The sequence below is a fragment of the Phragmites australis genome, chromosome 7 (genome assembly GCF_958298935.1).
Source record: "Phragmites australis chromosome 7, lpPhrAust1.1, whole genome shotgun sequence".
NCBI classification, from domain to species: Eukaryota; Viridiplantae; Streptophyta; class Magnoliopsida; order Poales; family Poaceae; genus Phragmites; species Phragmites australis.
In genome coordinates, this window is record NC_084927.1 from 29,770,220 (window position 1) to 29,795,309 (window position 25,090).

Sequence of the window (25,090 nt, forward strand, 5' to 3'; positions counted from 1 at the left end):
CGTTTTCAGGAAATCAAAGGATAGGTCTATCATTGATTCATCAAAACCTCTGCCACCACATGCTACTTTCCGAGGACCTTATGTGAATGCCGGATCGTGTAGTCCTAAGTTATCATATAATAGCAAGGGTGAAAAAAAAACTGCCTGATTTTGTTTGAAGAGTAAAGTGCACTACGCATCCTTACACTAGCACACCTCACACTAGCACGGCTGTGTCAGTTAGGTCCGAGAACTCAGAACACCCGTGCAGGTCCCTAATGTCCATTGAGCTTCAGTGTCAATGTGCTTTAGAGCCTTGCTATACTCATACTATTCACACTGCACGCATCCTAGAGCAAATGGTGTACTAAGTTGAAGCCTTCGTAACTCCATGACTGTACTGTTGCATCCTATTTTTCTTTTGTTTTGCATGTTCTGACAAAATATAATAGTATACGTGCTGCTGGATCTATTATATTGCAGTTTCTTTTTTACAAGTGTCTTGCATGCAATGTATCTTTAGCTAGGTTCAAGTGTATACATATATTATGACCGTCCCGTGAGCTGTGTCGTGGTGACACCCGCGGCAACACATGGGATTTTGGCTAGTTTAGATAATGAAAGTATAACTTTTAACTTCGGCACTAACAACATGTCCCTTGGATTCATACAGCAATTTTTTAAATCAGCCGTCGCCTTCTGCGCCGCTGGGGACGTCATCGTAGCTAAGAGGAGGAGCACCCTGTTTACTAGTCCGCTTTTCCAGAAGCAGAGGAGCTGAGGAATCACACGTCTTCGCTTCGCTCACCCAGGCCGATCGAGAGAGGTCACTGTCGAGGCCCCGGCGGCTGGCCATGGCGACGGCCGCCCCGGCTGCCGGCGCGGACTGCTGGCAGCGCACCGTGGTAGTCGCGACGCTGTCGAGGACCAGCGCCGCCTTCCTCTTCCTCTCCGTCGTCGTCGTCGGAGCGGTCGTGTCGGCTCGCTACATCATCACCACCACCGCCGCTGTGAGTTGACGCTCTCTGATTCCTTCTTGTTGTTCCTCGGCCTCTCTTCCCAGTTGCGGTGTTGTTGCTTCGCGTGATCGCGAGAATCTTTCTCTCTTTTTTCCTTGGCAAACGATGCAAATTGCCGCCGTAACTTCCTTTCTGATACCGAGAGTACGCAAACTTACCATTTTTCAGATCAAAGCAAAACTGCGAATGGTCTGGGTATGTTCTAGTTTCGGCCGTGGAGCTGGTAGTTTATCTTTTTAGCTGCTTAGAGCTCTGTTCAGCCTGCAAATGGTTACCGCAGCAGCTAGCAACATGATCGCTCTGTTTGGCCTTGCAATTTATTACGCGCTGCGTTAACCGGACTGACACGTTGATCGGGGGCACAATACGACCTTGGATTAGTTTCGTGACTCTACAGCAAGTTCTTCTTCTCCTGCCTCAAGAACATTAGCTCTGAAAGGACCCAGTCACTGAAGAATAGTTACTTTACTCCGAGAGCGTCGTCGCTTGTCGTCTACTGAGCACCGAGAGCGAGTCTAAGGCGGCGACACGGTGATTTGCAAGAACGCTAGGGGACCCGCAGATCGAGAGAACGGCATTTTGATTTCCGAAACGCAGGCTTCTCACTTCCTCACACCATAGCTCGCCGGCCTTTGGACCACCGGCGCAGGAAGACCAGTAGGTAGGCTATAATCTCCCCGTTTCTGTATTGCGTTGTGCCCCGCACGTCACGGTGATCGCACTGTACACTGTCGCAGCGTATCATCCTCTGTGCCCAGAGGCTGTGTGTTTATCATCCTCTCTGGCTCTCTGCCAAGGCAATTCTTTTTTGAAAGCCAGAGTGAGCCAAGGCAATCTGCAACACCGAAGAAAAACGAGCCAATTGAACTTTCAGGAATCAGGAGGCATGGTTTGGTAAGATCACGGGAGTTCATGCAGGCATGGTCTAGCCAAGAATGAACTAAAAAGGCCAGAGACGCGCTGGAGTTCACAGGCATGTGGAACCTGGAAGCTCGCCACGTCTGCGGTGCGACTCTGGTGAGTCATGTGCCGTCACCAGGCGAGCAGCCACGACGCAGCGGGAATCCTGCTCTTCTGGTTGCTTTCTCGGAAACAGTAGCCGGGTGGAGCTGCGGCATGATTTTTTTAATAAAATATTTTAAATATATTTGTCTATTTGAAAAATTAGAAATGTAGACTTCCGTTCTTGAGCTCCCTAACGGGTGATAGTCTTAAAAAACCAAAAAAAATATTGTGTTTCAATGCTATTAAAATTTAAAATACTATCGAAATTATCATGAAATTTTCTTGAAAATTATATGTTATAGAGGATGCTATCATTTAGCTCTAAAAAATTCAGATAAAAATATAACTTTTACAATGAGAAAAAAGAAAATTTTCAGGAGATAGTATCATCTTAGATCTATAATTTTTCAAAACAAATAGATGCATTTACCATGCATCTTATTTGGGCCTAAATGATCCATGCATTTACCATTACTAATCTAATGACAAAAATTTGATTATATGTCATAAAGTTGTTAATCTTTGATAATATATTTAAAATTAATTATCTTTTGATCATATGTTCTACATATATTAGTTTGCAATAAAATTTCATACTAAGCAGGAAATGTGAAGAATAAATTTTATTACAAATCAAACCTTATAAGACATATGATCAGAAGATAATCAATTTTAAGTGTATTATCAAAGGTTGATCAATTTTAGATTTTATAATTGTTAAGGGGAAATAGCTCAGCCTGCAGATATTACTAAAGGGTCGTCATCAAGAGAGGATGAGCCCTTGGGCTCCGGATCCTCAGCCGAAAGTCCAGCTTCCGAAGACCGTGAACCCCTTCGACCACTATCTTTTAAGACAGGAGAAGTTATTGGTCTCCGAAAGGGATTATTGGAGACCGTCATTAAGGACCCCTGATGCTCTTAGCCCCGTCAGCCTATGTATGTGAATCTCAGGTCCTCGAAGGCCTCTCGTGCTCCAGGCTTCGGAGCTCTCCAGAGCCCCAGTCCTTCGAAGCCTAGGCATGCTTTCCGAAGCCCGAGAAGTGGATCATAAAACCTTAGAGAAAAATCAGCTAGAGGGGCCCAAGAGTCGTCCTTCATCGGTAAGGAAGTGATCGGTATTTAATACTGGTGCAAATTGTGGTCATCCTGACATCCTAGTGCAAGTGAAGTCATCCTGACATTCATGACAGTACAGCGTCGTGCCGCAATTGACAACCGGACGAATATCGCACCTTCTGGGTCACTTACATCATTGTATTTGTCATAGTAGATAATATCTTCTAGTTAGGAGTAAATATATTCTGACTAAACCCAGGCTACATAATTCAACTAGCCCCAAGTCCCTGTAGCTCTACCTCCTCCTACTTCGCCACCGTCAGTACAATACCCCAGCGATGAGGATTGAGTCGCACTAATCCTTTCCCCGCCTAGGAGCTACGAGGGCTTCCAGGCCTCAGACCTTGCTGGGAGGCCTTATTTTGGTAAATGTACGCCCATGATCACCTAGTAATAGCTTGTCAAGCTGGTTAAATTTTTAAGACAGAAGTGGCAGCATACTCTAAAAGTAGTTAGCCAAGCTGTTGAGGGTCTCTACAATAGATAACTATTTGGTAACAACAGTAGATAGTAAAACTTAAGATATATCTCTGTTCAACAGTAGACAGTAAAACTTAAGTTATATCTCTATTCAAACAATATACAGTAAAACATAAGTCACACATTTGCTCAAATAGCGCACAACACTTGAAAACCTCCATAAAACGGAGATGTCTTGAAAACCTCCGTAACATAAAGATCAGAGATGTTTTGAAAACCTCCGCAAAACAAAGTGTCTTGAAAACCTCTATAACACGGAGATGTTTTGAAAACCTCAGCAACACGGAGATGTTTTGAAAACCTCCGTAAAATGGAGATGTCTTAAAAACCTCCGCAAATGGAGATGTCTTAAAAACCTCCGCAAATGGAGATGTCTCAAGAAAACCCTCTGGCATCTTGAAGGCGATAGTCTCCATGCCAAAGAGGTAAGAAAACCCTCCGGTATCTTAAAGGTGATAGCCTCCGTGCCGGAGAAGTAAGAAAACCCTCCGGCGTCTTAAGGCAATAGCCTTTGAGCTGGAGAGATAAGAAAACCCTCCAGCATCTTGAAGGCGATAGCCTCTGTGCCGAAGAGGTAAGAAACCCTCTGGCATCTTCTAAGGCCTATCCTACGTGCCGTAGAGGTATGGCCCCGCCGGCATCTTGAAGGCATAGCCTTCGCGTCGGTAAGGTGTGGACCCTTCGGTGTTGCTACATGCCTGAGAGTCGTGGAATGGGCAAAGCCTCAGTACCGTTGAAGTCCTAGACACTCCAGCATTGCTACGTGCCGGAGAGGCGTGGAATGGGCAAAGTCTTAGTACTGTTGAGGTACCAGACCCTCTGGCATTGCTACATGCCGGAGAGGTGTGGAACGGGTGTAGCCTTAGTACCATCGAGGTCCAAGACCCTCTAGCATTGCTACATGCCAGAGAGGCGTGGAATTGGCATAGCCTCAGTACCGTCGAGGTCCAAATCAACTTATTGATTAATCCAAGAATTACTTCATTTCATACAGACTTACATACATGCATACGCACATGTATACACTCGTGGCATACACGACAATAGCACTGATAGGACGTGCCCTTTGCCCGCTCATGACCATGCAATCCACACTACACAAAAGGTGTGAGACGCGCCCTCCGTTCAATCGCCTCTAGAAAGGGCCGAGGGGGTTGCAGATTGCCTCCCTCGTCCTAGGCATCGGCGTTACCTCCAGCATCCGCTGTCGGGCTTCGGATGGACGTGCCTCCAGAGCATCATCGCGGTTAAGGGCTGAGGGGGCCGCAGACTGCCTCCCTCGGCTTAGCCATCGACGTCACCTCTGGCAATTGCCGTCGAGCTCCAGATAGCCCAGCCTCCGGAGCCTCACCACGGTTAAGGGCTGAGGGGGTCACGGACTGCCTCCCTCAGTCTAGCAATCGGTGTCACCTCCGGCAACTATCATCGGGCTCCGGATGGCCCAGCCTCTGGAGCCTCACCGCGTTTAAGGGTCGAGGGGGGTCGCAAATTGCCTCCCTCGGCCTAGCCATCGGCGTCACCTCCGGTAGCCACTGCTGGGCTCCGGATGGCCCTGCCTTTGGAGCCTCATCGCGGTTAAGGGATGAGGGGGTCACGGACTGCCTCCCTCGACCTAGCCATCGGTGTCACCTTCGGCACCTGTCGTTAGGCTTCGGATGGCCCTGCCTCGTGTAAGGAGTCAACCAAATAGTATTTCAATTAATCATCAGAACGATTATTTACTTAATCACGACCATGATGATTAACTGAAATACCATCCTGACAGTAACGGCACATGTTTTATGCCCAAGATCAAAACACATATCTTTCTAACATATAGCATTACAACGAATCTTAATAAACAGCAAGTAATTAAATTATATTACAAGTTTTTAAGCATTCAACCATTTACAACAATTTACATCAGAAGGAAGTTAGGAGGACAAAGAACAAATCACTTTCTAACCAAAACTAAAAACTATGCAGCGGAAAATTAACATTTATGAATCAACAAAAGCTAGGTGAAGCCATATGCCCTTAGGCTCCACTCAAAAGCCTCGCCACTCGAGTAGACAACACTACTCTTGCCGCCGCCAGCGTGGGCGGACATGAAGTAGCCGGGCGAGCGGGCATGAAGTAGCCAAGCACGAGCTCCTCCTCACTGGGAGAACTTGAAATAGCAGCATGAGTACGAAGGTACTTGCAAGATTTAATCCATAATGGGTACGTATAATAATCCGACTCTAAGGATCATGCATTTAAGTCATTAGCAAAGAGTAGCCCACAAGGTTAGGTAAATTCATATGCGTAAGTAACCTAAACTTCTATATGTGAGCATCTATACTTAAGGCATATCTACCCTGCAACATCAACCTGGACATAATTGTAAAAGGAACCATCTCATGTAATCAATAATCCTCAACAACCAAATATGACCTGCCATACCAATCAACCCAAATTCGGAAACTCTACGACCGATGCGGATAGACAGAAGTATGCTCATAACCGAGAGCGCGACAATTTGAATTGTTCTTATACCCTGCATGGGGTACATCTTTACCCACACGACCCGGGTCCATCCTCTTGGCCTTTAAAACAACCTTTCTCATACCTAGAACTACCTATTTGCACATGCCCTTATAGCACCGGGGTTACCGCGAGTGTGTCTCGGACACCTCCAGCTCCCCACCACCTTACTTCTCCTTTATTTTTTTTATGTGTCATAGGGTCGTAAGGCAAACGTCAGCATGACGTATGATACTCAGCTTATTCGTCTATTATCTGAATATGTGGTTGTATAGAAAGTGTTAAAGCCAACGGCACTGACGGACGATGCTTAAATGATGCAAGCAGTCTATGGCATCCGGGCTCCTCTCCTGACTTACCCCTAGCACCGCCCACATCTCGTCTTATTATCACATCTCATACAACCTATATCATTGTTATTGTGTTTGTACATAATAAGTAAATCCTAAGTTCGTGAACAACAGTTGAACCATTGCTCGACTTCTATTGAGGAACTAAGCATTGCTAAGCATATCGAAAATAACCTATAAGTTAGACATCAATAATGTTATTAAGGCTACAAGGATATGGATAATCAACAACTCAAGTTAGAGGTGATGCAAATCACTATAGGTTCTACTCATATAAATTCAACATCGACATCACTAAATATAAAAACATACATAAGTGACAACTTATCCGTTTAAACTCCATTCAATTCAAACTAAAGGGTGCAATATGCTTAGATGCTTGTCTTGCTGCTCTAGCGGTTGCCTGATACTGCTCGTACAACACTCATAGAACTCATGTAGCTCGGCGGCTCCTTCACTCACTTGGACCGTCGGCGCAATGCTCTCTAAACGAATCAAGTATGCATTGTATAAATAATCAAATGATGGAAAAGTATGCATATGATGCTTGCTTGAATATTAATATAACGTCGTGTTTTGGAAACATTTGCAAAAGTCTGCAAAAAAAATTAGGGTTTCAAAGTTTGAAACTCTAGACAAGGTAACTTAAGTACATACAACTTTGAATGGATGATGGTTAGACCGATATGGAGGTGGCGGTCTGACCGTTGGCATACAGAAGGTTTTGGTGTCTGACGGTCACACTAAAGGTATGTCGGTGGTCAAGCCACCTTCTGGCGATCAAACCGGACCTAGTGGCAGTCTGACCGCTAGACCCTGCCGGCGCCACTTTGCGAGGTTGCTAGCGAAGGCTCTGACAAAACCTTCAACCACGAAGGGTACCAAAATGCTTTATGGGACTAGTGGAGTGCTTCTAAAGTGATTTGGATAACATTCATCGAGCTAAAATCAAAATACCCTATGGATAAGCCTAAGGCTAGGGTTAAGCTTGGGTCTAAATGGAATGGGGATCAATTAGAGCTCAGGAATGATGGGAAAATGATAGGAGACATCTCACCTTAGCGTAGGAAGCCTTCTATTAGAGGGCATCACTCCGGGGTGGTGTATAGGATTGAGGTGGATGAACATGCATAGAGACTCCTCTGACGAAGAGGATGAAGAGGATAAGCTCGAGGAAGCATTCGGGGAGCTCGAGAAAGTTCTCTCCATCGATCTCTAATCAATGTGGACGTCGAGGTGATCTCTTCCTCTCTCGTGGTGTAGGTGAAGGAGTGAGTGAGAGTGAGAGCGTGAGAGAGAGCGAGTGTGAGAAAGTTGGCCGATTTCCTTAAGTGGAGCCTTGCTACGGTTAAGGATCGAGGGGATCGCCGACCGCCTCCCTCGGTCTAGCCATCGACGTCACCTCCAGCACCTACCGTCGAGCTCTGGATGGCCCTACCTCCGGAGCCTCACTGCAGTTAAGGGCCGAGGGGGTCGCATACGGCCTCCCTTGGCTTAGCCATAAATATCACCTCCAGCACCCATCGCTAGGCTCCGGATGGCCCTACTATCTCCCTCGGCCTAGCCATCGACGTCACCTCCGGCACTCGCCGCCGGGCTCTAGGGTGCCGTCAGGATCCATATGGCCCTGCCTCAGGAGCCTCGCCGCGGTTAAAGGCCAAGGGGGTCGCATACGGCCTCCCTCGGCTTAGCCATAGATGTCACCTTCAACACCCATCGCTGGGCTCCGGATGGCCCAGCCTCCAGAGCCTTGCCATAATTAAGGATTGAGGGGGTTACGGACTGTCTCCCTCGGCCTAGCCATTGGTGTCACCTCCAGCAGCCATCGCTGTTCTCCGGATGGTCCCGCCTCTGGAGCCTCATCGCGGTTAAGGGTCGAGGGGGTCGCGAACTGCCTCCCTCGGCCTAGCCATTAGCGTCACCTCCGGCAGTTGCCGCCAAGCTTCGGATGGCCCGGCCTCCGAAACCTCGCCGCAGTTAAGGGCCGAGGGGGTTACAGACTACCTCCCTTACCCTAGCTATCTGTCACCTCTGGCAGCTGTTGCTGGGCTTCGGATGGCCCCACCTCATGAGCCTCGTCGTGGCTAAAGGGCCGCGGACTGCCTCCCTAGACCACAACTGCCGCCCGGCTCCGAATGAATTGCTTTGAGTCAGAAATCTATAACAAATTTGGAAAAGAGTCTGTACCGATATTGGACAGAAGAATGTTCATATCATGCTGGAACCTAGCGGTAGCCAGGGCCGAGGGGGTGGAAAACTGCCTCCCTCGACCTAATCATCGGCTTTGTCTCTGTCGGAGGGTTAACTCCTGTCGCAGGGATCCTGAGGGACCCCTTTTTAGAGATTCGGCCGGGGGATGATCCTGAATATGTTCGCCGGAGAAATAAATGGGTATGAATGCGATGGCAGGTGGGGTAGAATGATCTAATGCGGAACAGAGTGAATGCGCTGGTGTTTAGACAGGTTCGGGCCGCACGGAGGCGTAACACCCTACTCCTGTATGGATACTATAAATGCCTTGAGAATGTCCCTCAAAGATGTTGCTGGTTACATGAGTGTCTATCTATCTTAGAGCCTGGGGCTCCTTGTTCTTTGGTCTGCGTGTATCTGCTGGCTTTAGGTGCTGTCGATCTTCTCCTTTCTTCTCTTTCCTACTTACTTCCTTTTCTTGAGTTCACCTCGGAGAGCTTTCTCAAGGATTTCCAAACCTCCGAAAAAAAAACTCTCCCTTTGCCCGTGCTGCCGGCGGCTTTAAATACCCGCCGGCGGTAGCATGCCCCGAACGGGAGGGGGGCACGAGTTCCAAGACACCATAAATGGAAAGGGTGTCATCATCACTCTGTGCAAAGTGACCAGGGGTAGAAAATGCGTCCCACGCCCGGTCATCCGTCACCATAAATGCACTAGCAACGGACGCCGCGGAGAGGGCCCACCGGGCAGCCGCAGAGCGGCCCGGCGTGCTTGCCCTGTCTTGTTCTCCTGCCACAGCAGCGCAGCAGACGGAACGCCTCGGCCCTTACGACGTTATCCCGAGACGGGCCGGAGGGCACGGGATGGAACCCGTGCATTCAATGACCCCACGCCCTTCTGCCAGAATGTGGCAGGAACTGACACCAAGCGTGGCGGGAGCAGTTGGAGGTGACAGGCCACGCGGGCTCTTTAAATACGGCCTTGGGCCTTTGACTGGCTGACACCTCATCAGCAGGCCCCTACGGGGGCCACTGTCAGGGGGCTCTCTGAATCGTCGGGGAACCGAGTGCTCGGGGATACTGTTTACTTCCCCGAGCACTCTCTCCCGAGAATGCCCTTTCTTGATGATCAGGGAACAGAGTGCTCGGGGGTACTGTTTACCTCCCCGATCACTCTCTCCCGGACACACTTGTACGGATCCTCGGGGGACCGAGTGATCGGAGGCTGCTGCACGCAGTCCCGAGCACTCTCTCTCGGAACTTCCTTCAGCGGGTCTTCGGGATACTTGGGTGCCCAAGGGGCCACCGCTCGCGGCCCCGGGTACACATCTCCCGGTACTTAGCCTTCCTGGTCGTCGGGGGACTCGGGTGCTCGGGAGTCACCGTACATCTTCCCGAGCACTTTCTTCCTGGCACTTAGATTTCGCAGATCATCGGGGGACTTTGGTACTCGGGGGCCACTGACTGTGGCCCCGAGCGCCCTCTCCCGGGACTTAATCTTTTTTACCTCGCGGGGGAAACTCCGCAGAATGGCGCCACGTGGCGGATTGCTGACCTGGCCTCGGGATTCGGGGACCCCCAGTTCCTGATTCACCGACAGCCTCCGTCCACCGTCGTTAGGCTCCAAGACTACCTTGCCTCCGTCAAAGAGCTTGTCTCATGCCCCCACAAGCGGCTACACACTCCGCCACCAGGAACGACTAGGTCCATGCCCTCCGCCAAAGGCGTCGGGGTTCAAACCCTCCGCACCTTGATAGCACCTGCCGCGGTTGTGTTTAGGCCTAAACCTGTGCGAGGCTTCGTCGCTCTAGTTGCACCTAGTATCCTACAGTCATACTGCCATCACACCCTCTGGATGCCAGAAAACCGCAGCGTGCGGGGGGTGGATTTGGGAAGGTGAGGCATGGAGGCTTAGGTGCACACAAAAATATGAAAGGCTACACGTTCAGAGGATCGCCATACATTTCGATCAAAGGAAAAACAATGAACAGGTCCAATGATTTAGTTATCTTATTAATAACTTGTACATCCAAAAGACGCTTATAAAAGAAGCACCAACAAATAGGTGACAAACAAAGAAACGAACTCTGAGAGAGCAAACTGGGGGAGAAGAATACAATGTGATTATCAAAGAAACCACAAGCCCTAGTAGCAGTGCATGAAACGGTGTATGTGCTTCATTTGTAGCCTACCATTGCGGAAGCTGATGTAGTAGCCTACCCCTGAGCCATCAGAGTACGAGGACAAGGACGAGGATGAAGAGAGCTCCTCTACAAGCTTCTTTCTCTCCTCATTGGCCTTTTTCTTCCCCGCCTGGGATGCCTCCTCCTCCGCTTCTGCCTTCTCCTCCTCGTCGATCTCCCGGAGATCCCAGTCAATCTCCTCTTCATCATCAGAGATATCGATAATCTCGACTGGAGTGATCGGTCGGATTAGAGATCGAGACAGTGGTGGGGGGCTGCTCCCTCTGCAAGGATGGAAGCACGATGGCCAGCTCCAACCATGCAAGTATTGACTCCAACCTTGCAAGCATGCCCATGGTACTGCTCGACCGCGGAGGCTCCACAACATGCAAAACCGGCACTGGCGTGGGAAGCGACGAGCCAGTCGAAACCTTTGCCATCTCTGACGATGAGGAGGAAGAGAATGACATACTCAAGCCAAGAAGAGGCGCTCCCTTAGACAGCAGTGAAGGATCAACTAGGTCCACCCCCGTCTTTTATAACTAGGCCAATTGCTTGCGCACGCGAGGGGAGGAAAACAGAATCGTCACGGGCGTCGTTTCGCGGCACTCCCAATTACTCCCCTAGGGGGCCCGTGGCCACGTCCGGGACGATCCACATCCACATGGCGACGTCTTGCGGTAGCTCCTTGATTTTTTGCGCGCACGTCTCGTCACATTTATGACTTGGGCCTCTTTCGGCACATGTGAGGGTCATGGGCACAGGAACCCAGGCGAACTTGCGTGTTACCCCGTCAGACGCACTGCCATTACCGCACATCATCCATTACTCGGACCAAAAAACGAGGAGAATACCTCACTGCCACATGCAACCTCCACCATTACGGTACAAGCAGCCAAAGGACTCGCCATCAAGGAAGCTAAAGGGCTCACTCCGCATAGGCCCCGGAGCACATTGACTCTGTCAAGTCTTGTCGCGGTAAACCGCTGAGGGGTCATGGACTCCCTCCTTCAGCGTACATATCAACCACGTAGTTTCCTCTAGATTACGTTGTCGCCATCAAGCTTCGCCATCATCGCTCATAGTCACCACTGAGATGCTCCTCAATGGTGAGAAGCTATATTAGGATATACTGACTATGATGTTGGGCTAGAGCTAGTTCTTTTTGCATCCGCTCGTCCCTACATACCTCGAGGCTAGCAGATGAGGGGTACTACTGGGGAAATATCCCAGCCTACAGATATTACTAAAAGGTCACCATCAAGAGCTCCTCCGAAGCCCTTGGTCTCTGGATCTTCAATTGGAAGTCCGACTTCCGAAGACCGTGAACCCCTCCGGCCACTGCCTCTCGAGATAGGGGAAGTTGCTGGTCTCCAAAAGGGATTGTTCGGGGCCATCTTTAAGGACCTCGACGCCCTTGACCCCGTCAACTTATGTCTATGAATCTCGAGTCTTTGAAGGTCTCCGAGCTCTGGAGCTCTCCAGAGCCCTAGTCTTCTGGAGCCCCACCCTCCCAGAGCCCCAGTCCTTTGGAGCCTGGATAAGTTCTTCGAAGCTCGGGAAGTGAGCCATCAAGCCTTGGAGAAAAATCAGTCAGAGGGAGCCTACGAGCCATCCTCCGCATGTAAGGAAGTGACCGATACTACCTCTATTTTCGTTTACTTGTCATCAGCTTTTTTTTTTACTGTAGCAACTTTAACCTTACGTTTTTTTCTACGAAAAATTTACGAATACTTAAAAGTATCTAATACTAATAAAGTACATTTCACGATGAATCTAATGATACGAAAGTTTTAGTTATTTATAAATCTTTCGTAGAAAAAAATATAAGGTCAAAATTGCTACAGTAAAAATTGGTGATAAGTAAACAAAAACGGAGATAGTATTTAATATCAGTGCAAGTGGTAGTCATCATGACATAGTAGTGTAAGTGAAGATCATTTAGACATTCGGGACAGTGTGACACCGTGCCGCAATTAACGACCAACCAAGTATCGCACTCACTAGGTCACTTACACCACTGTATTTACCATAGTAGATAATATCTTCTAGTTAGGAATAAATCTATTCTTCCTGAACTCATGATGCGTAATTCGATTAGCCTAAAATCCCTATAGAGGCGGTAACTTGCATCGCTATCTCTATAAAAATATATTTATATATTTACACCTCGAATAATAGATCCATAATTATCAGGCTAGAGACGAATCTCTTGATGATAAATACATCGATAATCTTTTCTTTCTATTTAGACTCTCATCATACTTATTCGTGAAAGATATTTTTTCGCTAAATATAATCAAATTTTCCTTCTAATCTCCTTTCGGTTTGCAGTTGCAGGGTCGCCTGACGCGCCTCCCCACCACCGTGGCCATTCCCGCCGCCGCAGTCCACCCAGAAACACAACACTCGCTGCCGGCGCGGCTGTCCGCACCAGCTCCTCCCCCTTCCCGGCCGCCGCGTCCCACCTACTTCATCTCCTGCCCCACGCCACCTCTCCGCGCCCTGAACCTCTCCCTCCCCGCCAAAACACCCCAAACCTCGCAAACCCTCGATCGCGCGCTCTCCTCCTCCTGCCCATCCTCCCCCAGACCTCTACCACCCGCCGCCTCCCCGTCCTCCAATTACTCGTGCCCCTCCTACTTCCGCTTCATCCACGAAGACCTCCGCCCATGGCGCGACGCGGGAGGGATCACCCGCGCCATGCTCGACCGCGCCCGCCTCACCGCCAGCTTCCGCCTCGTCGTGCTCGGCGGGCGCGCTTACGTGCAGCGGTTCCGCCCGGCGTTCCAGACCCGCGACCTCTTCACCATCTGGGGCGTCCTCCAGCTGCTCCGCCGCTACCCCGGACGCGTCCCCGACCTCGACCTCATGTTCGACTGCGTCGACTGGCCTGTCGTCCGCGCTCACCTCTACCGCGGGGAGCACGCCAAAGTCATGCCGCCTCTGTTCCGGTACTGCGGGGATGAGAGGACGCTGGATATCGTCTTCCCGGATTGGTCGTTCTGGGGATGGTAATTTTACTTGCTTCCTTATGTTAGATTTATGATTTACATTCTAAAAGGGGTAAATTAAGAACTGAGTATGAGAACTTTGACGGCATCAAAATTGCATGCCTATGATATGTTCGAATCAGCAGTTATTATCTATTGTATGCACCATTTCTACTTTGCTAACAAGTGTTCACTCAGATATCCATGCACTAGCTAATTACTGGCTAATGCTTTCAATTCTTCTGATACAATATTCAAGTTTCAAACCTACTGTTTCCATAACTTAAATTTGAGACCTTCATGGTCAGGTGCGCATATGAAGTGCAACAGTTTTAATAACTAATCTTGGCTGGCAGGCCGGAGATCAACATAAAGCCATGGGATGCCATGCTGGAGGATTTGAAGGATGCTAATAATAGGGTGAGATGGTCGGATAGAAAACCTTACGCTTACTGGAAAGGGAATCCGTCAGTTTCTGTGACACGGCAGGAATTGGTTAGGTGTAATGTCTCTAGCACGCAAGATTGGAACGCAAGGATCTACAATCAGGTAACTTGCGTGATAATTTTGCCAACCCTGCTAGTAGCGGTCCTTGGAGAAAGTATAGTGGCTCCCTTTCCTCCTCATAGACTTAAATGGTTTAATTCTAGCGTAATCAATACTATCGCATGTTTACTTCTGTAATTTTTGCTTTTGGGGACAAATACTGAAGATATTGATTATCTTACTTTGTTTTTGTTCTTTGGGATGTAGGACTGGTTCAAAGAGAGCAAGGCAGGGTATAAGCACTCAGGTTTGGGTAGTCAATGCGCTCACAGGTTCTTTTATTATTATTTTTTTATTCTTGTTGAGTTATAACAAGCGAGGAGTTACATAGTTTTATCAGTAGCACTTTAAGTTCTAACATTTGCTTAGCCTTTAACAGGTACAAGATCTATATTGAAGGATCAGCATGGTCAATCAGTCAGAAATATATACTAGCATGTGATTCAATGACACTGTTGGTTACACCAAAATACTATGATTTCTTTTCAAGGTCACTTATGCCGATTCAGCATTATTGGCCTGTTCGGGATGACAATAAATGTGGCTCCATAAAATATGCTGTTGATTGGGGCAACTCTCACAAGCAACTGGTACTTTGCATCTATCTACATCTAGTCGTCCTCATGTGTAGGCAATTAAGTTTTGCAGTGCTAAACATTAGATATGGAGTAATCATAACAAGCTAAGTTTGATACAAATAAAAATCCAGATGAGCTGCAATGTATGGCGGGAACCCAAGATGATGATTATTTTTGGGCTATCTATATCTCACACTCTCACTAAGGCAACATAATTAAAACATGACCCATGTGCTGTTACTGAAAGAGTTCCTCAAACAATTTCTGGCCCTAACAGTGCACTGAGTAATCAATTTACTGGTCATGGTATAAGTTTGACTTTTTTCACCTTTTGTTGAAAAGTAAATAGCATCAGAACTTGCTGTGATGTAAACCGTGAACCATGACAGAACATAAAATAGAGCAAGCAGTAACTTGTTAATATTTAAGCATGGGATTAAGAAATGCAAGGTAGAAATTTTCAGTATACTCGTCATCTTTAGGCTGGATAAGTTCCTACTGTTTAATGAACTCGTTTCACTCGCCCTCTCTTTATTAATGGCCATTTGGACTTTTCCATTAAGGAATTTCTTAAATGATACTACCTATAGTCCAAATAGATGTCCTAGGATGCATGCGGTCAAACATTCAAAACATTGGCCATTATTGTAAATAAAAATGCTTGGATTTGTCATGCTAAACTTTATATAGTCATCCTCAAAAGTATTTCAGGGCTATTGTAGTTTTTTTGGCTTTGATAATATATGCTTATGCTTAGAAAAGGTAACAGTCAAAAGTGAGCATCAGAAACTGTATCAATGTTTTTTTAGGACAGAACTGTATCAATGTTATGAAAATTAATAAAGCAGGCAGGTGGTAGTAAGTTCTACAGAGTAGACTATTTAGAATTTTTGGTGCGCCTTTATGTTACAGTCTATTAGGTTCCTTTTCTTTTTGAGAAAATCTACTGTATTGTTGTCAAATGGAATACTGTTCTCATACTTTAAAGCTATCATAGGCACAACGCATAGGAAAGCAAGCAAGCAATTTCATTCAGGAAGAGCTCAGTATGGACTATGTTTATGACTACATGCTTCACCTTCTAACTGAATATGCCAAGCTCCTAAAGTTCAAGCCAACTAAGCCACCTGAAGCTATTGAGGTCTGTTCTGAGTCTTTGGCCTTCCAAGCTGAAGGCCTCGAGAAGAAGTTTCTTGTGGGATCCATGGTGAAGTCGGTCCATGATGCAGGTTCATGTGATTTGCCTCCTTCCTTTGGCCCTCATGAACTCAAGATGCTAAAACAGAGGAAAGAAAATTCAATAAAACAGATTGAAACGTGGGAGCAAAGAGCTTCGAGGGCTTAGATTGAGCCCTTGACTCTCTCTTTTTTTTATCCAAGCACAGTCATAAATAATTGGTTGGTTATTTAGGATTTATGATCTAACTCAGTGTCATTGTAGTGCTAACAAATACCAAGCGTTCGTTGACTGAAATTATTGTGCAAGCATCTAGAGAAATTGAGCAAATACCAGCCTTTCTTTGGCAGTTTTTTCTTAAACCGATGTTTAGTTATAACTTCTATGTTTCTGTATTTGATTTTGTTGGGATTGGGGCTGCTTTGTAAAGTCATTGTGACTGTCACTTTGAAATACTCCAACAATTATTCAGAAGATATAACTCTTGACTCATCCTTATGTCATCTTTGTTTTCACATTGGATTGTTTGTATGACATATTTAAATACTTTTGCTGCCTCACTGAGACTGTTGAGATGCAATAAAATGTGATATATCATACATATTTCCGTGGTAACTCAAAACAAGTATGCAAAGACTGTTTAATGAACCCAGGTATGCTCTCATATATATTTAGTGTGAATTGCTGGGTGTTCTTGTACTGTGTGGACTGCAGAGAGTTTGATTTTGCACGTCAAGGGCGCTCTGGCAGGTAAAGACATGACCTCCTCAGCCAATTAAGTTTCCTCGAGATGTTCTCCAGCGCTTCAACACAAACAACTGCTTCACCATTATTTTTACCATGCAGAAAACTCTTGTATCAGTGGTGCGCTTATGCACCCATGCAAAGGAGGTGCTGTAACATTTCTGATTGATCCATTTATGCTTGCGTCATTTGGAGTTATGAAACATGTGGCAGCTTCTTAGGAGCCAATGCCACCCAACATTTGTATGTGTTGAACAGGGCAGGTATTCAGGCTTCAGTTCTCCACTGCAGTAATGCTTTCTTTGCGTTGGCTCCAGGTAAAGTTTGTTAGTTACTGAACTAGATTTCTGTGACTTTTGCCGCCAGTCAAGTATGCGAACTTTACATTGATCATGGGTTTGGCTGTTGTGAAAACCTCCCCATGTTTTACATTCTGTCAGTTGGAACAGTCAGCACCTACAGTCCATTATGGAAAAAGGCTATGGTGACATCAGAATATCTAAAAGAGTTTTTTCAAATGCTTTACATGCTACTGTCAATTTTTATAGTTTGGCATCAACAACCTGCAAACTAGTAGTCAATGGAGGAAACGATAGACTTTGTGAGCAGGTTAGAAGCGTAATTTCTTTGACCCTTATTGATTAACCCCCCTTTTGTTCTCACTTCTCAAGTGTTTCCCCCTTTACTGTTCTGTTTGTTGCTTTGTCCATTATATAGCATGCCGACTGCATTCCAGGTTCATGAGTCATAGATTATCAATACCTGGCTGAAGTGACATGGTAAAGAACAAGATGTCAGCTAATTTTCGTCGGTGGAACGCGACAGCGAGAAAGGAGAGTTGAGATCTGAATATAATTGAAACCAATTTGGTAAGAAGACTGAGCCTGGAGACGGGACCGATCAATATACTATCGTCAATATTGATTTTCTTTATAGAGCTAATGCATCTCTTTCTGTACTCACGATCTTCCTGGGAATTGCAAGCGGTTACAAGGACTCAATCTTCTAAGGGGAAAAACAACCACTAATTTTTGAAAGGCAAATGTAGAAATGAGAGAGAGAAAAGGGTAAAGCCTTTCTCAGAGGAGTCCCAGAGAAACTTGTGTCTGAAGGCTATATCCCACCCCATTCCATTTGCCAGCCACAGGAATCATCATTAGTCTTTGCCTTGATTTGCTTGGAAGCAGCACCATCACTTTTCAGGTCATCTTTAAGCTAAACAATCTCCACTACTCTGCATTTGCGTATTCGCGCAATAAATTTTTATATTTCCTCTGGTCTTCAAGAAATTCACCGTGCACAAATCAATCTGAACGCTGGAAAGTGAGAAAATACTTCACTTTTTCTTCAGGAAAAAAGAACAGCAAGCATGTGTTCTAAATCAAAAGCTTCAGCCATGGAGATGCTTGCGGGTTACTCATTTCTTTTGATGAGCTAGTGTACTGTATATTGCTTTCCCTTGCAGGCTAACGTTTTGCTTGGTCATGATGGCGTCCTGTTCTTGACCTTTCCCGTGGCAAGTGAAGTACGGGACAATGGTGATGTGTACCCCCTCTTTGATTACTCTAGAATTGTTGCAACTTTCTGCAATATTGGTTGCAACAACTCCTCAGGTTATTGCGTCATTCTTTGTAATAAAATGTAGCACGAATCAAAGATCTGGCTGGTGGCAAGTGCAAGGAAACGACCATGGCGCAAAGAAACATCCATTCCGGCCATGGCATCGAAAAAAACTGTATCCTATACCCTGATTCCGGAAAAGATTTGAATAGTCACCTAACCAGTCATTTTCGGTACGTATGCGTGAGGGAGTGTGCTCGGACTGCGAAGCTGAAACTTGAATTAGTCCGGAAGATTTCGAACTCCGATATGCTCAGGTTCAGCTTCAGGTAAATATGATTTGCCACCTGATTTGGTAGACTGGAACTGAACGTGTCACATTTCTGATCTGACCCCTACCTGTTTGTTCAGTGTTTTGTGAGCTTTAGGTCGTGTTTGTTTGAGCTTTTGTTTTTGAGCTTCTCTAAAAAGCAGTGTTTTTGGCTTTTCTGAAAAGCTGCTTTTGGAAATAGGTTGTTGGTTTCTACAATAAATTTTTGGCTTCTCAGTACATAGCTTCTCAGAGAAGCATATCTCAGCGAGCTTATCAGCTTTAGTTCATTTTCCTCAGAAACAGGCTTTTGGCTTCTCCAGAAACCACTTCTCCAGAACCTCGTTTGTTCTGGCTTCTGGCTTCTGGCTTCTGCCAGTAGCAGAAGCAGTTTCAGAAGCAGCAAACAAACACAGCCTTAGTGCCAGCAGCTTCCATCTATGACCCACCCCAGTCCAGGGAAGATTCAAGTTTAGTTTCGTGTCCCATCCAATAGTTTCTCGGAAAGAGCCTCATGTAACAATCCAATTAATCGTCCTCAACCTCGTGACTACTGAAGATGGCAGAACTTTACCGTCTCTACGTAAGTGTCTGGACTGTGGAGCAAGTGTACAAACGTACAGTAGTATGTCACGTGCGGGTCATGAGACGGGTGTGTAGAACAGTATGTACGCGGCGCGTGCGCTGGGCGTACAAACTCGGCTGTAGAGCGAGACATAAAAATGGGGAAATATAAAGTGGTGCTGATGGCTAGATGAATACCTGGGAGGTGGTTGTTTCCTTGTCCTCGTACGATTAGACTAGTAATCTAGGCCATCATCGCTGCTTGGCGTGGCCGTTAAGTGCAAGCGTGCAACTGCTTCGTGCTTCTTCTTCCACCTCGCGGCGGGACATCAACACGAGAAGCTCGATGGCCATGTGAAGTGAAGCGAACAAGTCGCCTCTGCTTCCATTTCACTTCAAGCCGCCGTCGTGATACTTTTCCCCCTTTTTGGTTCTGTCGTGAGCGTCTGCCGAGTCTTGTATGCTCGGTTGAGGAGAAGAGACATGTCGACGGTGAAGCTGCTCGGGATCTCTCTCCTCCGCATGCTTCTCGTCGCGGCTTCTGCATCCGTTTCAGATGACGGTATTGCTCCCACTGTCTTCTGTATTTTTCGTTCCTGTGGCTGTGTGTTCTTCGATTAGTTCCTGGTGAGTTCTTGAGGGGTTGATTGCTGCTGTGTTCTTGTCGTTGCGCAGTGTCTGCGCTTCTTGCGTTCAAGAGAGCCATCTACGAGGACCCTCTGTCCAAGCTGTCGGACTGGAATTCCAAGGACAAGGATCCCTGCACCTGGTCCGGCGTGGGGTGCTCGGCGTTCAACAGCCGCGTTGTTACTCTGTAAGAATTGATTGCTCCCATTTGATCCCCTGCTTGGTTTTTCCTTTCCTTGCAATCGCTTAAGAGGATCATATGATTTTAAGATAAATTTAAGGCTCTCGCGCGATCAGTGCTTTGTTTCTTGACGCATATTCGTGGCCTTGTCTATCTTCATGTCCAAACAGCTTTGCTCGAATGAAAAAAAAAAAGGTTGATAATCATATGCCCACCTCTTTTAGAGTTTGTTGAAAGGTATACAAAAACACCGTACACTGTTTCTCTGTATACTGTGGAAATTAAAAACTGCCGGGGATGGAAACCTCTTTTGCAACAACAGCAGGACAAAATGATGCATGTTCTTTCAGACAGAAATGGAAAAGTTTCTGCCACGTACTAAGGCATCCAGCTGGAAGCTATCATAGAACTTTATCTTCTTGTTCCTTCTTTTTTTTATCTTGTATTCAGTTGACACAAGAAGCAAGCACAATATTTTAAGTTGATTATGGATTTGTGGTCCCTCCAGAGCTACAAACCGTCAGGCCAATAATTTCCCGCTTTTATGTTTTTAAAAATTTCGAATCCAAGTGGCATATGTCTGAAGTCTATTGGGGCATGCATTATTTGATTTACAAATACGGGCTTGTTTGAACAAGAAAGTTCAAAAAAGTTACGCACTGAAGAAACTGTTTCTCTGTTGATGAACTTGCAATTTTTCCGATTAAGTGTCTTATTTCTTACTTGTGAGTTGTGACTGTCTAGAGAATTGTCGAATTCATCTCTCCAAGGATTCTTGGCACCAGAGATCGGATCCCTGAGATCCTTGCAGAAACTGTAAGTACTATAACTCCATGTAATTCTAATACGAACGTCACCTAAAATGAATTACAAATGCTAGTCCTGGCAAACTTCTTTCAGCATGTTGGATCACAATACATTCATGGGCTCAATACCGAAAGAAATCGGCATGCTAAAGAACCTGACCGAGCTGGATCTTGGCACCAATCAGCTTGCGGGGCCCATTCCTAGTGAGATTGGTGACATGCCAAAGATCACAAAAATGTACTAAGCAAGAGCCTTTTATGTTCAACTTGTGCTGTTGTCACTTGTCAGCATTCCTTCAGTTTCATAACTCATCTATTCTCTTATGCCCTAGAGACCTTCACGGAAATCGGTTGAAAGGTGCTATCCCTCCTGAGCTTGGCAAGTTGGCAAGCCTTGTCGAGCTACGGTTGAGCAATAACAGCCTTACAGGGATTATTCCAAGTAACGATTCGAGCATGTAAGTAATTGTTTTTCAGTGACTTTAAAACCCCAAAAGTTGTTTTTCATTATACATGATCTGGAAGTGCATGGAACTTGGAAGCATGACGCTTCTATACAAAGGAATAAAACAATTTAGTTAATAAGTTAGCATCAATCAGCATTGACTGCACTTTGCAATGCTTACTGTGCAAGCGTGTAGTTAGAATTAACTGGCTGTCTGAAAACAAGCTGAATAAGACAAGAAACAATGATCAAACTGTCGACTCCAAACCTTAACAGTATGCTTCTATGTGGACAGCAATTGGCATACGATATGAATAACCAGTTGTAATCCTTCTTCCAGGGAGTTCGCCAACAGCACTGATCAAATTGGATTGTGTCAATTATCTCAGCTAACCGATATTGACCTCTCATATAACTTTTTGGCTGGAGATATTCCTATGTGCTTAAAGCAAATCCAAAGGTACACCTTTGCTTTTTGCGGCTTAAACGTTTCGGTTAAGTCTTTCTGAACTTACCTGTTTTACAGTACTTGAACAGATCAAGCTTGGTAGGGAATTGCTTCCAGAACAATGGCACAGTAAACCGTCCTGTCCAGGAATGTATGGTGATATTTCATTCTACTGTTAACATGTTATGGTCACTCATACAATTAAATCCTCTTTTTAGCTGTTTGCCACTACTTCTGCCGCAATTTGAAAAGAGCATATATACATTACTACTTGTAAGATACAGTTAACAGTTTCTCGTGGCAATCTACATGCGGAAAAACTGAAAAGATCTCACGTATTTACTCATCAATAAGCTATTTCCGAATCAATCATAGTAGCTACGAAACTACTTATTCAGTGAACGACCCCATTAGGCTAGTCTGAATAAATAAGTCTCGAGCCCTTTGTTCATCCCTAGAAGATAAAATTGGGGGCATTTTTGGGCTCGAGGACATAGTGCAATGATGGGAACCTAACTTTAGGCTGTTAAAATTTATTTGACACTGGACAGCAGAAAAGTAAGCCTAGCCACGTCGCTGATTGCATTGTCAGTTTGTGATCACTAGGTGACGAGTCATTTTGTAACCTATGGGATAATGGAATATTAGCTATGCTTGTTAAAATAAAGACCGGAACTTGACACTCTGGTTGCTTCCTTCTTGGATCCCATCTCTCACATTCTTCCTTTTGCCTTTCTGCTATTTGATCTTTAGTCCTAGACTCCTAGCGTTTTTGTTCGTTGTTAGTATCTCCATCTTGTTTTCTAAGTATTCGGTTCCTTCTGTCAGATTTCTATTCCTCAGTACTGCACGTACATAAGTCAGGATTCAACCCAAACTGATTTTGTGCATTTTTATATGCTTGTTACATTTGAGCATTACAATATGACTCAGAACAACGGCACACATACTGTTATGTCCAATATACGAGATCACATGCTCTGTTGAGTGAAACTAGAATGTTCACAGTTACTTCGATATTACTGTAATTTGCATTATTGAACAGTGAGCAAGTGCGCTACATCATATTTCAGGTCAAAGTAGCCAGGATGCAGGCGAAGACAACCATGGTGGGAATGAGCAGAAAGGCTTGTTAGAACCACTTTGGCTTCTCATTCTGGGAGTCGTCGCAGCGGTTTCACTGCTTTGTTTGTTAACACTTTGTACCATCACTGGTCTTAAAAGATGCAGAGCTAGATCCTCTAGGTCCGGGAACAACGTCCCATGGACAAGAGCTGTAAGCTGGAAGGAAAACACTGTAATATCAATCGGTCAGTGTCTGCTTTTGATGCGAGTTACTGACAAAATAAAACTTTTACACTGTGTTGGTTACAAGTCGTTGCTTGTATAGATGATGACCTCCTGGGAAATGTGCCGAAGATAAGCCGGCAGGAGCTTGCAGAAGCTTGCGAAGACTTCAGCAACATAATTGGATCTTCTCATGAGACAGTTGTGTACAAGGGAACTTTGAAGGATGGCCAGGAAATCGCTGTTGTGTCACTGTCCGTTTCAGTGCATTACTGGAATAACCACGTAGAGCTTTACTTTCAAAAGGAGGCAAGTGCTCACCAACTGAACCCACCTTAATATTTTACTGCTCTATTACGTTATCTCATGGTATGCTCTAATTCTTCAGGTGATAGAAATGGCCAGATTGGGTCATGAAAATGCTGCAAAGATGGTGGGATACTGCAAGGAATCTGATCCGTTCTCAAGAATGCTGGCCTTTCAGTACCCACCGAATGGGACACTTTATGAGCATATTCACGGTGAGTCAATAAGCTCTTGCCTTGCTCGATGACCCGAATGACAAAAGCTGTGAAAGTATAAACTGTGTGTTATTTGCTTGCAGATGGAGAAGGATGTCAGCTAACTTGGCCCAGACGGATGAAACTAGCACTCAGCATTGCGCGAGTTCTCAGATACTTACACACGGAGCTGCAACCTCCATTCGCTGTCGCTGCATTGACGTCCAGTTCAGTTTACCTTACCGAAGATTTCTCGCCAAAGGTCTGTGACATTTTCACTCCTGGACAAACTGCTAAATCAAGAACAATAGCTGCTAGTACCATGGCGCCCTGAACATGAGGCTTCAGCCTTAGTTCTTGTAACAACTGCAAATAATTGTGCTTTTGCAGATACTTGATTTCGAGAGGTGGAGATATCTTGTGACCAAACCAGGACTTGGCTCCGGTTGCCCAGTAAACGGCGGATCTGTCAACAACATTACGGATTCTCGGCACAAGCATTTCATGGACGTCCAGGCCAACACATTCGCATTCGGAGTGATCCTGCTGGAGCTGATCAGCAGTAGAGCCGCAGTTTCCAAAGATACAGGGGACTTGGTAGACTGGGTAAGTGACTTTGCTTCACTTAAGCCTGCTTATTTTGCTCATGCTTCACCGATCCAGACATGAATAACAAGCCAACAATTCCAGGCAAGGAAGCACTTGGACCAGCCCAAGGAGTTCAGCAAGCTGGTCGACCCGAACCAACAGAGCATGAACCAGGAGAGCCTGGGCATCGTCTGCAACGTGGTGAACCTGTGCATCGATCCCGAGCCGTCACGGCGGCCCTCCATGAGCATGATCGCGGCCATCCTGGAGGAAGGCATCGAGGCGTCGACTGCTACCTTGTTCAGGGATTCTTCTCTGGCCTGGGCCGAGGCTGAGCTGGCCATCTCCTAGATGCCCTTTGTTTGCCCTTCGCTGCCATGCTGCAGTTGCAAGAACAGTTCTTTCCAATCCATTGTTATTCCGTTTGGCATTGTAATGGTATTTTCTTGAGAGAAAGAATGACACCCAAATCTGAATCGAAAGGGACTCGAACTTGGATTTGATCAGCATGAGCAGAGAGAGCACTTTTGATTCAAACAGGTGGCACAACACGCGGAGGGAGGTAGCAAGCGGGTGCTTGGGAAGAAAATTCTGTGAGGCCGGGTCTTTCACGTAGATCCTCGTCGCGTCGCGACACGTGCCGGCGCGCACGCAGGCCCGCACGCGCGCGCCGTGCGATCGAACGTGCACGGCGCGGATGGGGGTCTCGCCGGGGTCCTTCGCGCGCGGGCCTCATAGAAGTTTCTTCCGGGTGCTCGGTTGCAGCGTCGTCAGCCTCGTGCACGGGTGCCTGAATAATGGCCTGCAATTGGGCCTAAAAGCGTTAGGGGCGTGCATAATGGCATGATTTGAAGCCGAGAAAAATCTTAATGGTACCAGCCAGGTATAGCACTATATAGTAGCATTTTTC

At 46.2% G+C, this 25,090-nt stretch overlaps 2 protein-coding genes across 8 annotated transcripts; both read left to right on the plus strand.

The window, feature by feature from the left end:
* Positions 1 to 685: 685 nt before the first annotated feature.
* LOC133924648 (uncharacterized) lies at positions 686 to 16,482 on the plus strand. Of its 3 annotated transcripts, XM_062370282.1 has the most exons (6): positions 700 to 989; positions 13,161 to 13,840; positions 14,176 to 14,368; positions 14,573 to 14,637; positions 14,745 to 14,955; positions 15,941 to 16,482. In XM_062370282.1, the coding sequence occupies exons 1-6, from the start codon at positions 834 to 836 to the stop codon at positions 16,286 to 16,288; spliced, it is 1,653 nt and encodes a 550-aa protein (XP_062226266.1). In that variant the 5' UTR covers positions 700 to 833; the 3' UTR covers positions 16,289 to 16,482. The 3 variants fall into 3 exon arrangements, with proteins under 3 accessions (XP_062226267.1, XP_062226268.1, XP_062226266.1); XM_062370283.1 differs by lacking the exon at positions 15,941 to 16,482 and having other exon boundaries at positions 686 to 989; positions 14,573 to 14,612; positions 14,745 to 14,949; XM_062370284.1 differs by lacking the exon at positions 15,941 to 16,482 and having other exon boundaries at positions 689 to 989; positions 14,735 to 14,892.
* An 818-nt stretch (positions 16,483 to 17,300) lies between these two features.
* Positions 17,301 to 24,683, plus strand: LOC133924647 (probable LRR receptor-like serine/threonine-protein kinase At1g63430). 5 transcript variants are annotated; one of them, XM_062370281.1, is made up of 16 exons: positions 17,612 to 18,067; positions 18,330 to 18,402; positions 18,510 to 18,852; positions 19,157 to 19,860; positions 19,974 to 20,112; positions 20,851 to 20,922; positions 21,007 to 21,150; positions 21,245 to 21,370; positions 21,698 to 21,817; positions 21,895 to 21,956; positions 22,879 to 23,115; positions 23,196 to 23,401; positions 23,481 to 23,613; positions 23,697 to 23,854; positions 23,983 to 24,198; positions 24,283 to 24,683. In XM_062370281.1, the coding sequence occupies exons 4-16, from the start codon at positions 19,782 to 19,784 to the stop codon at positions 24,529 to 24,531; spliced, it is 1,941 nt and encodes a 646-aa protein (XP_062226265.1). In that variant the 5' UTR covers positions 17,612 to 18,067; positions 18,330 to 18,402; positions 18,510 to 18,852; positions 19,157 to 19,781; the 3' UTR covers positions 24,532 to 24,683. The 5 variants fall into 5 exon arrangements, with proteins under 5 accessions (XP_062226262.1, XP_062226265.1, XP_062226264.1 ...); XM_062370278.1 differs by adding an exon at positions 17,301 to 17,473 and having other exon boundaries at positions 17,601 to 18,852; XM_062370280.1 differs by having other exon boundaries at positions 18,330 to 18,852.
* Positions 24,684 to 25,090: the final 407 nt, after the last annotated feature.

Excerpts from the sequence above, each read along its gene's own strand:
- LOC133924648 (XM_062370282.1), top strand. The coding sequence starts at position 834 with ATGGCGACGGCCGCCCCGGCTGCCGGCGCGGACTGCTGGCAGCGCACC. Across the intron at positions 13,841-14,175 it reads GATTGGTCGTTCTGGGGATG|GCCGGAGATCAACATAAAGC; the intron begins GTAATTTTACTT and ends CTTGGCTGGCAG. Across the intron at positions 14,956-15,940 it reads GCAACTCTCACAAGCAACTG|GCACAACGCATAGGAAAGCA; the intron begins GTACTTTGCATC and ends AAGCTATCATAG.
- LOC133924647 (XM_062370278.1), top strand. The coding sequence starts at position 19,782 with ATGTCGACGGTGAAGCTGCTCGGGATCTCTCTCCTCCGCATGCTTCTC. Across the intron at positions 19,861-19,973 it reads TGCATCCGTTTCAGATGACG|TGTCTGCGCTTCTTGCGTTC; the intron begins GTATTGCTCCCA and ends GTCGTTGCGCAG. Across the intron at positions 23,855-23,982 it reads CCGAAGATTTCTCGCCAAAG|ATACTTGATTTCGAGAGGTG; the intron begins GTCTGTGACATT and ends GTGCTTTTGCAG.